Source organism: Lytechinus variegatus, chromosome 15 (genome assembly GCF_018143015.1).
Source record: "Lytechinus variegatus isolate NC3 chromosome 15, Lvar_3.0, whole genome shotgun sequence".
NCBI lineage: Eukaryota > Metazoa > Echinodermata > Echinoidea > Temnopleuroida > Toxopneustidae > Lytechinus > Lytechinus variegatus.
This window is the reverse complement of record NC_054754.1, coordinates 1,570,012-1,589,646: the sequence shown is the minus strand read 5'-3', so window position 1 is coordinate 1,589,646 and position 19,635 is coordinate 1,570,012. Positions and strand designations below refer to the sequence as shown.

Sequence of the window (19,635 nt, the reverse complement as noted above, 5' to 3'; positions counted from 1 at the left end):
TGCCAAATGTATTCTATTGTTTTTTTCATATTTTCAAACATTGTTTCATAGAAATACATGTATATAAATGTCAAATCTATTATTTATATTACATTTTCTATCATAATATGCCACCACCAAACAAAAAAGTGTAATCGGAAACATTGTCTTTGTCTTTGTGATTGTCTTCTCACAAGAGAATTTACAGATAAATCTACAATATACTGCATAGACTACTGTATATGACACAGTTCTCATTATACTTTCTAAAACCGTAAATTAGTTCAGGATAACAGTTTGGAACATCACTTTGCCAGCATTCCCATTTGATCAGTTGAAAGTGGTTATCAAAACCACTTCAAGTAAAGTGATCTTGTTGCCATGGAAACGCTCTCAGTAGGGTGACGTTTCGTAACAAATTTGAAAGCGCAGCATAGACATTCTGTAGTGTGTAGAGTAGTGCGCTCAAAATATGCGCAGATCGCTTCCCGAAGAAAGGCTGCGTCCTCACGGTAAACCAGTTTGACAAGGGGAAGCCATCTTGAAAATTTCTGAAGTGGTTTTGAAGATCCCTTCCGAGACCAATTTGACCATTCTCATTACACCTTAAACTAAAACTAGTTTCCACCAAACTAGTTGGCAGTAAACTAGTTTTAGTGAGAATGGTGTCTATGTGTATATACTGAATATTTACATGTGTATGTATGCAAGAAGCAAGATCCAAAATTGGACAGACTATTATCAACAGAGGGAGGCAAACTACACACTGGATATGCATGGATCCAGTGTCCAAATACTCCTACAGTGTTGAGTGAATTTTCACCTGAAGGATACTACATGGTTAAAGCTCATAGCCAGTGTCAATAGACTATTGAATAGGCCTACAGTAAATTTTATAGTAAATCAGCTTTAAATACAAAAATATTTCTGCCAAGTAATCTGACACTGTACTGATTTCTGACAGAGTTCAATTTTAGCATATTTCTATTAAACAGCATGCAAAATGTAGGCTAATCAGTGAAATCAACCTGTAAACTTGGACTTGATCACTCTGCTACTGTTTTTTTTCTCTAAAACTTGAATTTTTATATTTCTGGTATTTTGTTTTATTTTCTAAATATAAATACTCTTGCTAATACACAGTCTTGAAGCAAAATCATACAAATATACATTTGTGTGATTCCTAGATAGAGGGTCTTCATATCAACAGTTAAAGTAGTATATTTCTATGCGAGTGACGTGGCTATGGGGATATAAAGAATGATGATGAATGAATTGTTGAGGTGCAGTAATTTGAGTAGCTTACTGTTGCTGTGTACAATATGAGCTACCTGTAAATAATATATGGAGAAGTCTACAAATTCAAGGATAACATCTGAAAATAAAACTGCAATGTAAAACCACAACCCATTAGCACTCCAATTGAACAGCCAGCATACAAGTCAGGTCAATTCACATAATACGTGAATTGACTTCACATTCAACAAATGGCTTCAATCTATTCCATCTGTAGGCAGTTCAGGCAATCTCATCTCGTTTACATCTTATTTGATGAGTCAGCGTTTTAGATTTTCAAGAACATGCCAAGCAACGGCCTACCTGTCTAAATGGCTGCATTCAAATCAGCAGTTTTGTACCCTACAAAGAAGCAACACTGTTTTCAAGTAAAATAATAATAATCAAAATAGTAGGGATCTGTTTCAAAGTGCACAGGTGAAGGGAATATCATTAGACACATCATTTCACACCCCTTCTAGAATAAAAAATACCTTTATTTAGGCATCACGTTTTATTAAAGAAAAGGTGATGGAATGACATGGGGAGCTGCTCGAAAATAATGTACCAAATTAAAAACTTAATTTAAAAAAAACAGCTACCTACAGATACGAATTGATGGATTTCCATCAGACCTTTGCCAATAAATAATATAATTCTTTTTTCAATGTTTTTACTAAAATAATCTTATTGTCATATAGGTGTAATATACCCTGGAAGTCAGTATAATAGATTCCTTTTTTATGGTCACATTGACTACTACTGTTATGATATGTTCATTTTTTTCTTTTCATCCATGCAATGCAACCTACAAGGTAAGAATTGATTCTTGCAGCTGGGCTAAATGTGCATTCATTTGATGCTATAACGAAATATTGTAGGAATATACATGTCCACACAAGTACATGTACATGTACATAGATTTATGTACAGTCCCTAACAATCACATTCACATACATGTACTGTACATACATGTATTCTCACCAGCATATGTACATGTATGTAGGTGCATGCAGCATCCAATACAAGTCAGAATACTGATTCTGTACAATGAGGGATATTGCACTTTGCAGTCTAACTACATCTCTCTATTTTGACAATAACAAGAATCCCACTTTGACCTACATCTAGTTATTCTCACCTCTTATGACTCCAATTCTTAGGCCTATAACAGTAGATACATTATGCTGGTAGTCAGTACATGTCCATGAGTAACTCATACTACTTTCCAATCATAGATGCAGTATGTAGCTACCATATTTCTAATCAAGATAAAAGTATTTTAGCCATCCAAAATGATAAATTGGCTGCATTGAATTGACACTTTATAAAGCTACAATTATGGCACTTGGCACTAGAAAATTTCATCCAACATTCATGATACTTCTTTCTAAAGAAAATGTTTTAAGTCCTGTACTAATTTCTGAAAAAATTAATCCTTCCAATTTTCGATTTGGATAATATGACTGACGTCAAAATCAATTTTTCTTGCCTGATTCTCCCTCTCCCATTTAAATGAATAAAGTTCAGAAGACATTCAAAACTGACTGAATTCCTGAAAGACACCATCTACAGCTGCAGTGCAAAAAGATTGTAAAGAGATATATTCTCTATATCTGTGCATGAACAAAACACTGCATAAATATAATGAAATTTTCAAAAAAAATTTAACCACCATTCCACATTCTTAAACCAACTGTAACCGAAACCTCACTTATGGCACCACTGGGATCAAAGGGAGAGCTACCCATTTGTTTTGACCCACATTTTTTTTCTCTCCAGCATGCCTTCCAGAATGAAAAATGATCCCACTGAGATAATAGAGAATGAGGCCCTAGGGATCGAGGTAGGTACTAAAGTGTGATATGATGAACAACAACAAAAATATTCTCATATATTACAGAGTAGTTAGCATTTCAATGTTAACAAATAGTCGAATTGCAAGCAAAAACTAAATATTTCATCTCTTTAAATGTTGAAGTCAGTCACTGGCTGAATAATTTTCTAATGTCAGGTCTACTCCAGGGGTGAGGTTGGGTGGTAGGGGGGGGGGGCACTCAAATTGAATTTTGACAAGGGCTCTCTCTATTTACTAGTTGCTCAATTTATAAAGACATCATATCAGACATAGTGCCAGGGCTATGTGGACAAAGACAAGTCACATATTTACCTCTTTATCCAAATGACGGCAAACACAAAAACAAATGCTTATGAAGGATTGATTAGGTGTTTTTCACACTCAAAGAAATTAAATTTAAAAGAATTTATCAATAGCTTTCAAAACGATTTTTGTCTGAGTGGTGTCAAACCAGGTAAATGGCGTTAATATTTCTCTCTGCTCTGTGGGATATTCTTCATCAAACATCTCCAAAAATACATATTTTGCATTTTGGTCAATCTGTAACCATGTCAAATGATAACTATAGCTGCTATCAATGACAGAAAGAAAGCGAATGAAGCAGAAAATGCATACAAATTCTATACGAAGCTGCAGAATGGTCAGTGCACAAGAACTTTTTTATTTTATGTAGGCCTACGTATGTACATCATGAATCTGGGGCCTGTTTCATAAAGGACTTTAACAGTTGTAACTTTGTCATTATGGCAACTACCATGGTAACAAGGCTCAGCAGCCAATGTTATCAAGGTAGTTGCCATGATGGCAAAGCTACAACAGTTGTAACTCTTTATGACACGGGTCCCTGAATGCAGATCTACATGTACTTTACATGTGAAGGAGAGAGAAAAGTAAGAAGTAAAATTAATATTGTGATTCATCGAAACTATATTTATACAAATATACAGGCTTTTGGGTTAGTATTCATTTCCAAAGTCTGCTAAAATACAGATGGAAGAAGAATATGGAAGATGGGGAAGGGTGGCTAACAGGGATGGGAGACATAGTGTCTACTGAGAGGCAAAGCAAATCCATTGGATTTACTATCGGCACACCTCACTAGCATCTTTCACCCTCACATCCAATAAATATTGAACTCCCTATAAACCATTAATATAAACTGTGATGGATAGAAGCAATAACTGTGAATGATGTGTATGATCATGCTCAAATCCAGAGCACACTATCGTCTCATAAAACTGACTGTGAAATTTGCATGTCCACCGGAGAGAAATTTCTCATCACCCTAATGCATATGTAATACATAAAGCCCCCTGAGGAACATTCCAGTTACATGTAAGTATGATAGACCTGTATTTAGCAGTCCTTTCCCACTCCTGCCATACCAGTACACAAAATGGAGGAATTTTTTTTACCTGTTTCATTTATCATTTCAACATGAAATGAATACATGTATAAATGAAATAAATGTCAAAATAATGGTGCAAAGTAGCACATGAGTTTGTACTTCATATAAATTACACACTGTAACACACAGGTATTACTAAATTTGCCCTCCAGTGTTGACATACATGTAATCAATTAACTGCACATTTCTAAATAAATAAAAATCACTGCAGATAAGAACTGTAGAGCTTTAGAAATGCTTGTAACGAAAAATCAAACATTAATCATTTCATTAAAGATATTATTTTAGGTTTGATTAGCAAAATATTGGTTATGATTTGGACACGGGTCAAATGACCTTTCAATTTTTCATTATGATAGGCAGATTTCAAAGCAAGATATTACATAATCATACCTTATATAGCAGGATGAAGAAATTGAATAGACCAGGTGACTGGAATAGCACACAATGAACACTATGAAGGTATTTGTTGCATTTCTACTTTGAATGCACTAGCATGTTGTTATAACAAATGTACTTGGCCAACTGTGAAATACCAGTTACTCGTGGACGCATTCTTCTATATATTGAAAAACACAATTCCAAAGAATATATGAATAATCAAGACATCGAAGTTGGTGCTTATTTCATTAGATATTATACCACATGCCACTTTTAAAGCACCAATAACCTTCTTCTGATCATGTGCAGAATTGTCTGAACATATGCAGAATGGAACTACGAACTGGATTATACATGTAGACTGGATATGTGTATTGCTTATTGTTCATAATTTAAACAGAAAGTTGTTAAGAGTATTCTCTTTTTTGTTCCATCAACTTATTGCATAATTTTTATGTGTGAAAGCATGACTAAGAAAAGGTTTAGTACTTACACTTGAATTAGAGCTTGTTCCAGTGAATGTATGAGACTCTGAATGGCTCGACTGTCTTCCTTTAGAATTGGTATTCTGACCACTTGCCCTTGGGCCACTGGCCTTCCCATTATTGGCCCCATTGGGAAGATCTTCATTGGAAACCGAGAGTTGCCTCAACGGCTTATGAGATAGGCTCATCCTGCAAAATAGTGAGGAATAAGATAATAAGAAAAAAATCATAGCATTATGTTGTTAAAAGAGCATTATCACACACCAAAGACTCTGAAATAAAGAAGATATTACCAATGTGTATAAAGTACATGGGCAGAGTCTTGATCCAGGGAGGCAATAAGAAAAGTGATTGGTAACTGAAGAGGACATATGAGAAGGGCTAAAAATCAATTATTTCCTGAGATTTCATCAGTAACTGATACTCTATCAAACATTTCCTGTATTGGTGAAATGATAGCCACTTTTCCCTCAAATGACCTAAAAATTCAACTACTTTTATATTTTTTTCATTTACTAGTTTCGACGGTAAGCCTCTCAGTGACAAACTCCATGGGAGTCAAACTGGATCATCCTACACTATACCACGGACAATACGAAGAATGATCCTATATTTCTGGAGCAAGTTAAAACAAAGACAACTTGAATAAAGGGGAAGACCACCATCACAAAAATTTGATTCCATTTTCACAAAATAGTTATCAGCAAAGTGATACAAGAATGAGAGTCAATGATATCAATAAATCACAACTTCATTATAATGAAAAAATTGAAATATTCCATACTTCATACGTTCCAAAACTGAATCTTGGAAAGGGCTAAATCATCCATTAAAACCACTGATCACGAAACTGAAAAGCTATATAAAACCAAAAGGTAAAATGTCATGACGTTGAAAAAAAATTTAACAGTGCACTTGAAAACCAACTGTTTAAGACAAACTTTATATGATAGGAATTCACCTTTATTCATAAGTGATTAAAATATCAATGACACAGAAGACTGGTTTTTCCATGCCTTTCATCTCATTCTGAAAGTAACTGAACCTGTATGCATTGAACTTGAGCTCAGTCTGCTGGTAAATTAGAATTTACAGCCAAGTCTGTTGAGACTATTAAATTTTTTAAAGGGCGAGTTATATGGCAAGGTGTTTAGCAGTGCATGTTACTTTGAGCAAAAACACAAACGCTTAGAAAGGTACGCATATGATCTTCTTGTACACTCTCAAATCAAAATAGGCTGTGAGTACACATAGTGATCAGCCAACCTTCAGATCTTGTTGGAATCCAAAAGATTCATTTTTGACTCTCAAAGGATTTTAATTTGAATCTTTAAGTTTAAAATTGAATTCTCTACACATTTAATCTACACGTAACCGTTACATCCAGTGTTCAGCTGGTAGTTATTTGCAACCAATCTGTATTTCATATTTCATTCCATAAAATTCAGAATATACATTCTATGCCACAATGTCTCAAAAGATAGAACTATATGTATATGTACATGTAAATTATCATATTGCAAAAATCAAACAGGAAATGGGGCCAATCGTTCACAATAGCCAAACCACTGACATCTTTTAATATTTGATCCCACTGATATTTTATTCTCTTCCTTTCTTTATCTTTCTCATTTCCTCTATTTTCCATCTTTTTTCACCACGAAGGCTCCAAAGAAATTATTCTTCAAATTGCAAACAAAATTTTTTAGTTTTTTAATACTTTTTACAGTATGTATATTACCAACTACATTGTATTTTTAACATTTCATTTGAATTAAACCATAGAGTTCCTCCACATGAAAAAATAGATGCATTTTTCATACATGTATGTAGATCCATTCATTCAAGCTTGAACAAAAAAATACGCTTTCTGCTTTTTAATATGCATGCACGACTCAAACATCAAGTAAACAGCTAGTACATGTATACCCACAAAGACAATTACATATGGATTGCGTGCAGTTGCGAGGGTGTCACTAACTTAATATCTGTGTGGCATAATGCAATTCTCTGATATCTAAAATTGCCAATAAATGCTTCTTTACATTCAAGGTTTTTCCTGTTTTTATCTGTTCTCGAGTGCATGTACTATAGACCTGCAGGAATGTGGTTTAACTTGTAATAACAAAAAAGAGATGGGTTGACTTTGTTAAAAGTAGAAAGAAATTTCCTTCCGAAGTAATGAAATGAGAGATAAGATGAGATACTGTGTATCCTTTCCCAATATCAATGTATAACCTATATTACCTCAGTTTTCAGATGAAATGGAATCCATTATGATTAAATTATAGTGAAAGATGAAAGCTTTAAAAACATGTATATATTTTTAATTTTCAGGAACTAAATTTCCAACATCTAAAAAGATTTTTGATACAGAAAAAATATTTAATAATAAAATACATAAATTATACATATATATGAACCAACTAAATAATAATGGTTCTAAAATTATAATTCATATTACTGATCAATTGAAGCTCATAATATTAAGATGAAATCTACCCACACATCATCACATGACTGGAGTAAAAACACAAAAACATTATTGATGGTTTTTCATGTGTCATATGATTGAGTGCTAGAAATCAAAACACAGTGCGGCAAAGATAAAAACAACTTGAATTTTTCCTACAAGCCATATATAGTACATGTATGTTAATGTCTATGCATATGTGAAAACATGTATACCTGTGGGCATTTCACAAAGTTGAGATTTACAGTAAGTCTGACCAAAAGTGATCACATGATATTGAACAAGTATGATGCCATTGATTGAAATTACTTGTAGAGTGAAAGAAATCTAACTAAATGTATACAACACAGGAATCAAACAAACACACATTTAATATTTTCTTCCATTTCATTACATTTTTCGTAAACTCTAATTCATACCAAAATCTATTTATCATGAAGATACATGTTGGGTTTCAAGAAGAAAGGGAATTTATGTGTGATATGTCACATTATAACTATGTGAAAAATGAAGGAAAGAAGGAAATAATCAAAATTGCAGTAAATTTTATAAGAAAAGAACACATTTTCCATATATATGTACAAAGGTGGTAAATTTGAAGGTGATCTGAAATTTCTTTTAGGGGAATACATGTGTCTCAATTTCTCTGAAGTCGTACAGTGTAGAATATAATGTGAGATTCAGTGTTGTGATAAAGGGATTGGGATAAAAAACAATACAAGGTTGAGAATGTGAGAATACAAATTTAGGGAGGCAGACATAAATATTAAAGGATTGGATTAAGTTTGACATGTTGTGCAGATTTTCTTCGTGCAGATTTTCCTCAGGCAATTGTTACCAAATGAGAAAATTCACTGTTCATGTAATAGACCTAGTTTTGTACAGGTGTACATGAAAGTTCAATGGGTTCAATTAATTCATCCCCCCAAATATGTGTTTGTGTGTGTGAATTTAAAATAGAGAAATAAATGAATAAAAGTCATTTAAGAACAATCATTTAGCTGAAGAAAGTTAAAGAAGGTACATTTAATACTATTTGTAATTGGGGCAATCCAAATATGCAATTAAATATTGAATACTTATCAAAGATACATGGCGAGAACATTTAATCCTAGTTCAATCATACCTGTCATCTGATACTACATGTATAGTGTAACAGATACACCAAACCTAGACACATATCTTTCAAAGTGCAGTGACTTGGCAGCCCAACTATATTAGTGTCAATTCTTGTTTATTAAATCACCACGCACACGACACTGTTATGTATGATGTGGGACTGGAGGAAATTGACAAACAGCAGGGGAGGGTTGTTATACACAGCACTGATTGGAATGTTGAACCTTGTTGAGGAGGAACTGGGCAATTAATTAACAGGGAACTTGAAAAAGGTCTGACAGTTTGCTGATGGGGGGGGGGTAGTAAAATGGAATACAAACAATAAATGATCTCATGAAAAACTGATGTTATTAGTTACCAACATTGCAAGTTGTATACAAACAAACTGAAAACTAAACATTTTCTGATGATTTTCAGGTTATGCTGAACAAGTTGAATATGGTGGGTTTATAATTTTGGCTAAAATCAACTTAAGATAAAAATACAAAAGATTCAACTATTACAGAAAATTCAGATTTTTAAAGTTTAACCAAGGAAACCCAAATGCTATTAGATTTAGGATTCTTTATCTAGTGACTTCTGTAAAACCTGAAGACATTCTTTTTTCTTCAGCAATAACATTCTCATTATATAAAGTAGAACACATATTTAGTGAATGAATTTGTAGTTATTTCAGCTTTAAACTGCTTCATTTATCACAGACATGTACATGTAAATCTTGTTCTGGAATGTTAAAAACATCACTGTCTGATGTGATACTGGTATAGTCTTTGATTTTGTCCCTGAAGTGAAACAGCCTTCAATATTCAATCAAACAAATCATCAGTGGTAATCTGAAGTTTTGAACCGTCGTATCGTACATAAGACAGTGGAAACCCATTTCAGAGAAAATCTACTTTCAGAACTTACTGTAATTTTCACACTTACAAATGCAGTTTCCCTGCATTGCAACATATTCATTGCTAGAAAAATAATGGTCAGAATTAGACCAAGATAATTGCTTGACATTGGGATCTTTATTTTTACACAAAACCATGGATCAGAGAAAATATCACAAAACAAATACATGCTTGTAATTTTGGTTTGAGCGGTTTAGATTTTCACTGTACAACAACGCCATAGGCGATACAACAACCCTGACAACGATTTCAATGCGCGTGATCAGTCAGAACGTATCGCTTTTTCACATGCACAGTCAACGCAGAGCCGATACGACAGTCTGACTGACCCTGCATTTGCATATTCAGTGTGCGCAGCTGTTGTTTGCTTTGCTACAGTACACGTTTCCTATGGGTTTTGCGCATTTTATTAACAATTTACATGGCATTGCCGTGAAAATCCCCACATATCCAAGAAACTACAACTAATTGCTGCCGAGAAATTTAGTTATGAATAGATAGGACTAGTATTTTCATTTTCTGCAAAATTCCCAAAATCAATTTTTTGACCAAAATTGACTGATATAACAGTTCGGACGAATGCCGACAAAATATTCACAAGTGTCTTTGGGCAGGGGTGATCATCTCATATGGCATTCCAATCAATCTTCTAGTAGGTATATGCAAAGTGCCAATGTAAACAGAATAAAATCATGGACTGGATTGGTAAGTGTATATATGAGAAGGGTATCCCTTCTTGTCTCTCTTATTCATTGCATGTAAATGGAGGTGCCCTCTGAGATGGGATATCTCCTTCTCATCCAGATAACAGCCACTCAGTAAGATTTAAAGAGGCCTTGAGGGTTTGGAAACAATATGAGCGGAATACCAGGAAGACATCATATCATGTCAGTACTAAACAATTGGAATATTCCAGAGAGATGGTTAAAGGCTAATGACAAAAATTCTGAATAACATCTTACATACACATGCCTATGGCAGAATCATGGATTTGTATAGTAAATCCAGGGGGCCCTTTCATAAAGCTGTTCGTAAGTTAAGAGTGACTCTAAGAACGACTGGTGATCCTTTCTTACGCGCTAAACCATCGCCTATGGTGTATACCATTTACCAAAAGAAAGGATCACCAGTCGTTCTTAAAGTCGTTCTTATCTAATACGAACAGCTTTATGAAACACCCACCAGGCTCATGTAGGCATAGGCATATTGTATGATCCTACTTTCATGAATGCTCATTTAAAAAAAAAAAACTTTCTGGATTTTTCATCTCTTATTTTTTTTTTCTTTCTTTTCTGTATACTTTAAAAGAAGACAAGAAAAAAAGGAAAACATTGCCCTAATTACAATAAAAACAAAAATTGGTAAAAATAAAAGAACCGCGAATGGTAGAAAGAATCTGTTTTAAAAGAAGGAAAAGAAAAAACGTATTAAAAGAAACAATAGCAACATATTTTGAGCATGTAATCACCCCCACATCAACAAAACAGGACCAACTGCTTTAATACTCAAACCTCCTAAAATCAATTTGCTAAGCTCTTTAACCTTGCCTTGATGGAATGGGGCATACAGGCAGTCATCATCTTTCACCCTTGTTAAGACGATCAAGTTATTTGTATGTTGGCCTGACACACGTGCCTCTCATCTTCTTCACAATCTCTACTAACCATCTTAGATCCCTTCTATGGCCAATCTGGACAGCTCACGTCAGCTTCCATTTTCTGCCCCATTTTTCCGCCTAAATTCCTCCCCTTGCTTCCTCTTAAAGTGGGGCAGCGATCTGTTAACAACAGCAAATATCTCATGATTTCTCTCAACACCCAAACATAGCAGTCTCACCAACTAGACTACTCCAAACAAACTGATTGTATGTCATTGGTTATAATATAATAAGTCTGATACATGTAGGTCTGGAGTCAGTAACATTAGTGTGACTGTAACATTAAGTTTAAAGCAATAATCAACAAACAACTAGGAAAATGAGGAATAAAAACAATAGTAATTATGATTGCCATGAGAATGACAACAATATACATGTCATAACAATCCATTCATGAAATTACTTTTCATACATGCATGATAAAAAAGCAAATATCTTGAATATTCACATGTTGGTGAGATTTCTAATACCTCTATCTGACCCCACACATGGCACTGCCGTTCCCCTCATCTCCTTGCACTTTTGTTTCCCAAATATAATTTTCTACATTCACATCTCCATAAGATAACCCAAACTACCAACCACCTTCAGCTACCACTCTCTTATTTTCTTTATCCCCCACCCCCTCTCAAGAGAAAAATTAATTATAAAAAATGCAGAGCTATATTTTGAGCTCTTGCACTAGCCAAAGTTGTTAAGTTGAATGTACACTGAACCATACATTGTATTTGGGCTCTTCTGTGGCATCTGGGTGGCAAATTCTCCTGCCCCTATTCCTTTCACTTCTCATCATCCTATCTATACCTCACATCCTCTACATTCCCTAAAATATATTGCATTTTTCCTTTAATTTCTTTAACAAAAAAAATACTACTTCCACATCTTCGGAAGATAATCCAGAAATATATACAGTATTTAGAGTGCGCCTTCTATCTACTTTCCTATTCAGACGCACATAGTGAATTATTATGCACACAGGAAGAGGGGGGATGTTATTTACAAAATGAGAATTTGCCACCTCTTGCCCCTCTCTTTCTCTAGTAACCTGTGAAAAGTCTTGTATACATTCACATCTTCATAAGATGGGCATAACTATTCACAGTCAACCCCTGCTTCCATTCTATTTCTCTCCCTCTCTATCCCTATTCTTCTTTCTATCTCAACCTTTTCCAAATACCTATCAGCCAGTCGAACACAAGTCAAATTCAATATATTCTCAGTATGTCTACATCTACCCAAGATACAAAATATGAAGAGCAAAACGTATCATTTAAAATATTTATATCTCCAAATTCTACATTAAAATCCAGTTTTGATAAAACTTCAGGAACTAAAAAATGAAGTTACCAGTAATACAAGACATATTAAGCTTAAATATCTCTTAAAATCTGAACACCCCAATCTGATATTGCTTTGCAAAACCAAAATATTTTCGTTCCATTTGGTGCTTGAAGCAAAATGAGGAACAAACTCTTGTATATGACTTTTAAATTACCAGGTCCATTTTTGTTGTGGTTTCAATCTTCATTATCTGTGCATCTATTGCTTTTAGCAATCTTTCTGCAGCTTCTGAAGGAAAACAAACCGTTTGATAGAAATCATTGTATCGCCAGCGGTCATCCGACCGTCATATCACACATACGACAGTGCAAACCCATTTCAGAGAAAATAGACTTCAAAGTTTACTTTAATTTTCATTTCGTTCCCCAGCCTTACAACATATCCCCTCATATCTCAGAAACTAAAATACATTTCTGCCTAGAAATTTAATTATGAACAGAATAGGACTTATACTTTCATTTTCTGCAAAAATCTCAAAATCAATTTTTTGACCAAAATTGACTGATAACGACAGTTCGGATGAATGCCGATGATATGCGCCTGTAAAAATAAGAACCTCCTACTAGATACTAGTACATGTGTCAAAGTCAGTCCCTAAAAATCAAAGAAAATTGAACATTTTGATATGTAATTACACCTGTATTTATAGTGAAGAAACTCTTTAAAGACCCTGACCGGTGTAAAACAATCATGTATCAAAATAAAGGTAATGATTCATACAATACAAATTTACCAAAAATATTACATATATCTCCTTCCAATAATTAAAAATATAAAATAAAAATCAAAGAAACAGCTCCTCCAAAGTACGCTTCGATTGAGCACCCCCACGTCGCCTGGAAATGATGACGTCACGTTGTGTCTGGAGGGTTGTGATTCCATAGGTTTGTGTACAAAAGCATTGGGTATTTTCTTCCATTTCCATGTTATGAATCCATTTTTTTTACGTTTAAAGGTGAAAAAGGCACTCAAAATTATTCACTGTTCAAATTGATTTAATCCTACTACTATTCACTACCTTTTTGTGATTTCTTTGTTTGGCTCTTATTGGGCCTACATTGCTATGTCAGGAAAAGTTGTTATACATAATCTAAATGCAGATAGAATTGAAATCTGCGCCAAATAAGCAGGAAATAAAATAAGGCAAAAACTAGTTCAAAACTGTAGATTTCATAAATTCAAGCTTGTGGGAAAAAATATATGTGATATCCCTCTGTGATAGGAGTGAAGAGAATGAAATGCGTTATCTGGAAAGCAAAAAAATCACCCAGTTTTTCTGTGTACAAACCTATGTAATCACGACGCTTCTTACACAACGTGACGTCACGGTCTCGAGGCAGGTGAAAAGCACAATAAAGCCTATTTTCTAAGCGGGGTTCGAAGCCCGATAATTGGAATATTCTTAATCAAAATACTCAGCTGGGAAAATGAATAAAGCATACCTTGCTGTATTTAGTAGCTTATAAGCTTTTGATTGGTATATAATTTGTCAATTTCATTTTTGGGTCCGGTCTGGATCTTTAACATATTTCTGCATACCATCAATTGCTATGTGTAATAGCTGGCTTACTAACATTACTTTGCATTTAATTTTCCAACATAACATTTTTCTGGTATTTCTAGGGATCATTATTTTTCCAACAAGCTCAACATCACTTTGAAATATGCATCAATAAAATGATCTTGTATGTTGTATGTAAAACCCTTTAATTAATCTCCAGCCAAACAACTCTGAAAGCAACAATGTGCAAGAACAAATTTCTTCAAAAAAGAAGGCTATTTCTTCTGTGAAAAAGGAAGCCTGTATATCAAGCCTATTCCATCGTCTAAAATTGAAAGCTCAAATGATTGTAGAATTGAACATCCCTTCTGGTAGCAGACAGGGCAGAACATCTCTACTCTTCAACACCATGTAATTTACTGATTCTGAATGATTGGGGGCTGGGTTCAGTTTCTTACATCACAATGTCAACCAAATAATTTACTTATATTTCAAGGTTTGCCCCACCATGAGTGAAAGGAAGAAATTCACTGCATTTTTTGCAACTAATATCAAACATTATAGTCATTAAAAGAAAATCTCTTGGAAACCAATCTTTAATACTTATCCTAGGAACATTCAAAATATTTTCTTTTCCTTCATTCTTATTAATGTGTGATAACCCCCACCTCCCATGGTTATATAGCAAAAGAATATTAAGTTGGACTTAACATGTATATTTTTTTAGAAACTAAAAAGTGTTTGAACATGCAACATTGGTAAGATTTTCTAATGAGCGCTGCAGGATTCATAATTTGAAATGTTTATAAATTTATATAATGATAAATCTCAATTGATGATATCCCCCCCCCCCCCCCCCTCCTCTCTCTCTCTATTGTGTTGCTAATATCCATGATTTCCTGGACTCCTTGTTAATCATGTGAGTATTCAACTTTGTGCTATTAAACAGAATTAACAGAGATGGTGATGTATTCTAGAATCTTCACTCCTTAAAAACTCCTGAGTATTGGGTGTTACTATCATAACCTTTATAAGAATCTGAAGTATCTGGATCACAATACTGTGAAACCTTGTTTAGATTGAAACACCAAACCGAGGATAAATTTAATTTCACCTGTCACACTGTCTGCACCAGCTATTACTGTAGCTACTGCTTTCGAGAGCTCAGTGACATTTGCAATACGCTTTCACCCATGAAAACACCAATGAGCTTTGTTTTTAGTGAATGTGTAAGATCCAGTACTTCATTCTAAATGCCAAATAGGTCAAAGGGTTTTCAAATCACAAGGCACTGAAATGGTCTTATATTCTGCTTTTATGTACCACTTTCCATCAGTACAATGTCTCTATAGAGAGCACATTCCAGATCATATTTTAATACACCGATCATCATGAAGAAAGAATTGAGATATATAACAAAAAGAGTGGGAAATGAAATTGGTTCCCTTTGCATACCAACCAGGATATAAAAAACTGATTTGTGAAAGTAAGTGAAACTTTGAAATATAATAACTTCCTACATGTAATTGTACATCCAATTTTGATTAAATCTAAATTAAATCTAAATCTAATTATGCATTTTTTTCATTCAAATCAACTCTCTGCTGGTGTTGACTTGCCCTTTAAGTTAAAGTTATTGAATTTCAAATTTTCAAAGTTTTGCAATATATTGTGAAAACAATTGTACACATGTTGCCATGAATATTCATGAGATGGGCTGATGATGTTACATCCCCACTTTCCCTTTTCTTATGTTATTACATGAAATCATAATTGTTTCATTTTTTCATACATGTGTGAATAATATGTCTCCCTTGTAATGAAATACAGCAATGAATATCTGATGCACTCGATCAGTTGTTATTCCAATATTTTTGGTTCTTGAAGGAAAAAATAAACCTTATTTCATATAACGAAATACAAGAGAACAAGTGGGCATATGACATCATCAGTTTGCTCATTGAATATTCATGAAGACATTTCTGTTTCACCAGACTAATGCAAATCTTTAAAATGCTATAACTTTTTTATACCTTGTCAGATATTGAACCAATTTTCAGTATTTTGTTTGTCTGATTTTGTGAATCTGTTCAAATCATTATTTCCAGCCTGGAGTACCCCTTTAAACACTGAATTTGGCTGCTGCCACCACCCCCCCCCCATGTCCAAAAGGGAACAAATATCTAAAAAAAAAAGGTTTAAAATCAATCACAAACATTGATATCAGTGTTTTTATTTTCAGCTAAAATGATTGATGAATGAAAGAGAGACTTCTCCATTTAAAACACAACAATGAAAATTAAAGCTTCTATAATTTGAGTCGTTAATTAATAGGTCAATATAAAATGCATTTATAGGCATTGTCAGTATATTGTGAAACCAAGCAGTCATCTGGATTGGTAAACATGACTAACAGGTCTAATAGTAATACATGTACTTCCTCATACAAGCAATATACTAGAGACCCTTAATTGACATGTGTACATGTATGTAGGTATTGAAAGAGAAATAGATGCTACATGAGCAAGAGAAACACTTACGATCAATGTTCCATTCAAACGTATTTTGTTTTAATACTTCAGTATTATAATTTGGCAATGACTTGACATTTCTACAAAGCATCTACACTGTAACTTATAAAATAGTTCTGGATCAGATTTGCTCTAGGATGGATTACATTTGAGAGATAAATATTCAATTGTACATATTTTTCTCACGTACAATCAATGTAAAAATGCTACTCTTTTCAATTTCAAACCAGTTTTAGGCATAAGGTCGACAGGTAGGGACAGTATACTAGTATGAGGTGCATAGCAGAGGTGGCATACTAAAAAGATCTTAGATTCTTCTTAGTTCTTATGTCTTGCCCTATATAAAACGCTAACCTTTATATCGCAGTACTAAATATGGAAATAAATTAAGCTTTATTAGATTTCAGATTGCCATCACCTACATGTATTATTGTTTGATCCTCATACACATAGAAAGAGAGTGGCAACTCTCAGAAAATGCTTTGAAAATAGCTTCAGCATCATACTAGGAACTGAACCCACAATCCTTTGGATGGTCAAATCATCAAATAAAAAAAATGATTAGACCAGTATCACTTGGGCATTCATGCTTTGGAAGCGATCTCAAGCACCATCTTTTACTTGGAATTAAAAACATAAACTTTGGATGGACCAGTGCCACTCTGCCTTTTAATCTAGCAGTTACATAAACATATAGAAGACTGAACAATGTTAAATTACAGTTACACCAAGTATCATCCATGCACTGTCATAGGATTTTTTTTAGGAATTCCTCCTGTTTTGCCAGCAGAGAGCCTCCGCTCTCACCATCATCCATTCATGCACATCAGCTTTGCTCATCATGTGACCTTCTGTGCGTGACAGTGTCAAGCCACTACCCTGGTAAAGATTAAAGACTGAGGATAGCATTCTAGAGTGGCTTCATCATGAATGGAGGAGGCAAAGGGTGAAATGGACGGGATGTACATAACATATAGGCCTAGTGTATAGGTTTTCTGGTAGTCCATGTATCACATGAAGGCATGCAGTTCAAGAACATTCCCATCCCCAACCCTTCAAAATCCATAGCCACTTCCCCTTCACCTCTTCCAGAATCCTAGCTCCTTATCTTAACTCTGAAATTACTATCACATTGGTAAGAACATTCAACCCATGATTCACCTACTAAAACATCCAAGGAATGAGCTGAAGTAAGCAGCTTGTTTCTGTTGAGGTCCCACAGAGGCAATTTTTGTATTCTCAACATGGTTGTATAGAAAGAAGCCTGTAAACTACATGTAGGATACTGTGGAAAGAATCAGCAATAAACTATCACTTTCTTGTGATGTGCTTTAGAAAGCCATGCATCTGAATTTGCTGATCTCGACCCAGGAGAAAATATGAGGCAGAATGATTTGTAAGCTTCAAATATCAGGATTTACGCCTAAAATTTCTCTTTATTAGAAATAAGACCTACATGTACAGAATAGTGGGCTCATCCTAAAAATAAAATTTCATTTTCAAGCATGATTTAGCTCGTGGACTCCTCACTCTATCAAATCACCACTTAGCTTAAAATAAAAAGTAACCTCAGTCACAATGTCTTGACAAGAGTCTAAAAAATTATTCAGCAAAAGTCATGTGATCCCAAACTAAACAAGATGTACCGTTAGAATTTTGTAACAATATACATCAATCATGTAGTGTACAGTATGTATGGGGTCTACTTTTCTTTCAAGCATACATACATGTACTTTAGATTAAATAAAGTAAAATGAATGCGGCGTCAGAGCCAATCAAGTGAACATTACCAACAAATATGACAGATTGAAGGAATAAAGTATCCAAATTGATGTTGATGCAATATATATGAAAAACAATTTAACAGTTGATATTCCTTTTTTTTCTCTCAAGAGATCAGAAAAATATGAGACTTTAACCTTAATGCTGCTTCAAAGTAGACTAAATTCTTGAAATTTATTTGCAGAAAAATAGAGTACATTATTTTTCTTTCTAAATAAGGAACATAAGCAATGTAACTGTTACACATACATGTAAACAAGTACATACCTATACATTAAACTGTCAGAAAAGGAAACTTGGTATACATGATTTATGTACCGAGTATCTAATAAATACAAAAATAAATCTGTAATGACAGAGCTAATAAACATGTAGGAATAGTTTTTGTTTTATAATAAACATATTTTACTTTTTAAGCACTGAACAAGCTATGAAGAAACAACAACTTTTTGCTATTTTGTTGCCATCCTATGTAAAACTTCTTACAGGAAAATCTTTAATCTTGGCAACAAAATTCACTGTATTTTTGGCATTGTCAAATGGGCTACAGACCGACACAATAAAAGAGAGACATTTGGCCAATGAAACAGTCTACCAGTAGTCTAAACTTTAGTTGTCCAGACTTCTACCAGAGAAGAAAGTTAGAGACCAAAGAGAGTAATTTAAATATATTTTTATTCAGGTTCAGTATGTCCAGTAAATAACAGAGTGGAAAAGAGAGACAGCTAATCAATCTAGATTTTCCCCAAAGACCCTGAAAACAGGAGAAAGTCTGAGTCTGTCAAAGGAGAATACCACACAATGGACACAATAGTGGTTTCCAGGTGCGTTTGAAAGAAAATTCCATCTTGCTTCTCTTTCACAAAAATACAAGTCTAAAATACAGTACATGTAAATATTCTCTTGCCTTCTCTTCCCTTACCTACATATTTATACACAGACCATG

At 34.1% G+C, this 19,635-nt stretch overlaps 1 protein-coding gene across 4 annotated transcripts in view; it reads right to left on the bottom strand.

Annotated features, from left to right (window-relative positions):
• Positions 1-19,635, bottom strand: part of LOC121428331 (ras-specific guanine nucleotide-releasing factor RalGPS1-like) — an 81,764-nt gene that overhangs the window by 50,491 nt on the left and 11,638 nt on the right. For all 4 annotated transcript variants that reach the window (XM_041624900.1, XM_041624902.1, XM_041624901.1 and 1 more), the window contains exon 2: positions 5,395-5,575. In XM_041624900.1, coding sequence (XP_041480834.1) covers positions 5,395-5,574 — 180 coding nt within the window. In that variant the 5' untranslated portion in view covers position 5,575. The remainder of the gene's footprint in view (positions 1-5,394; positions 5,576-19,635) is intronic.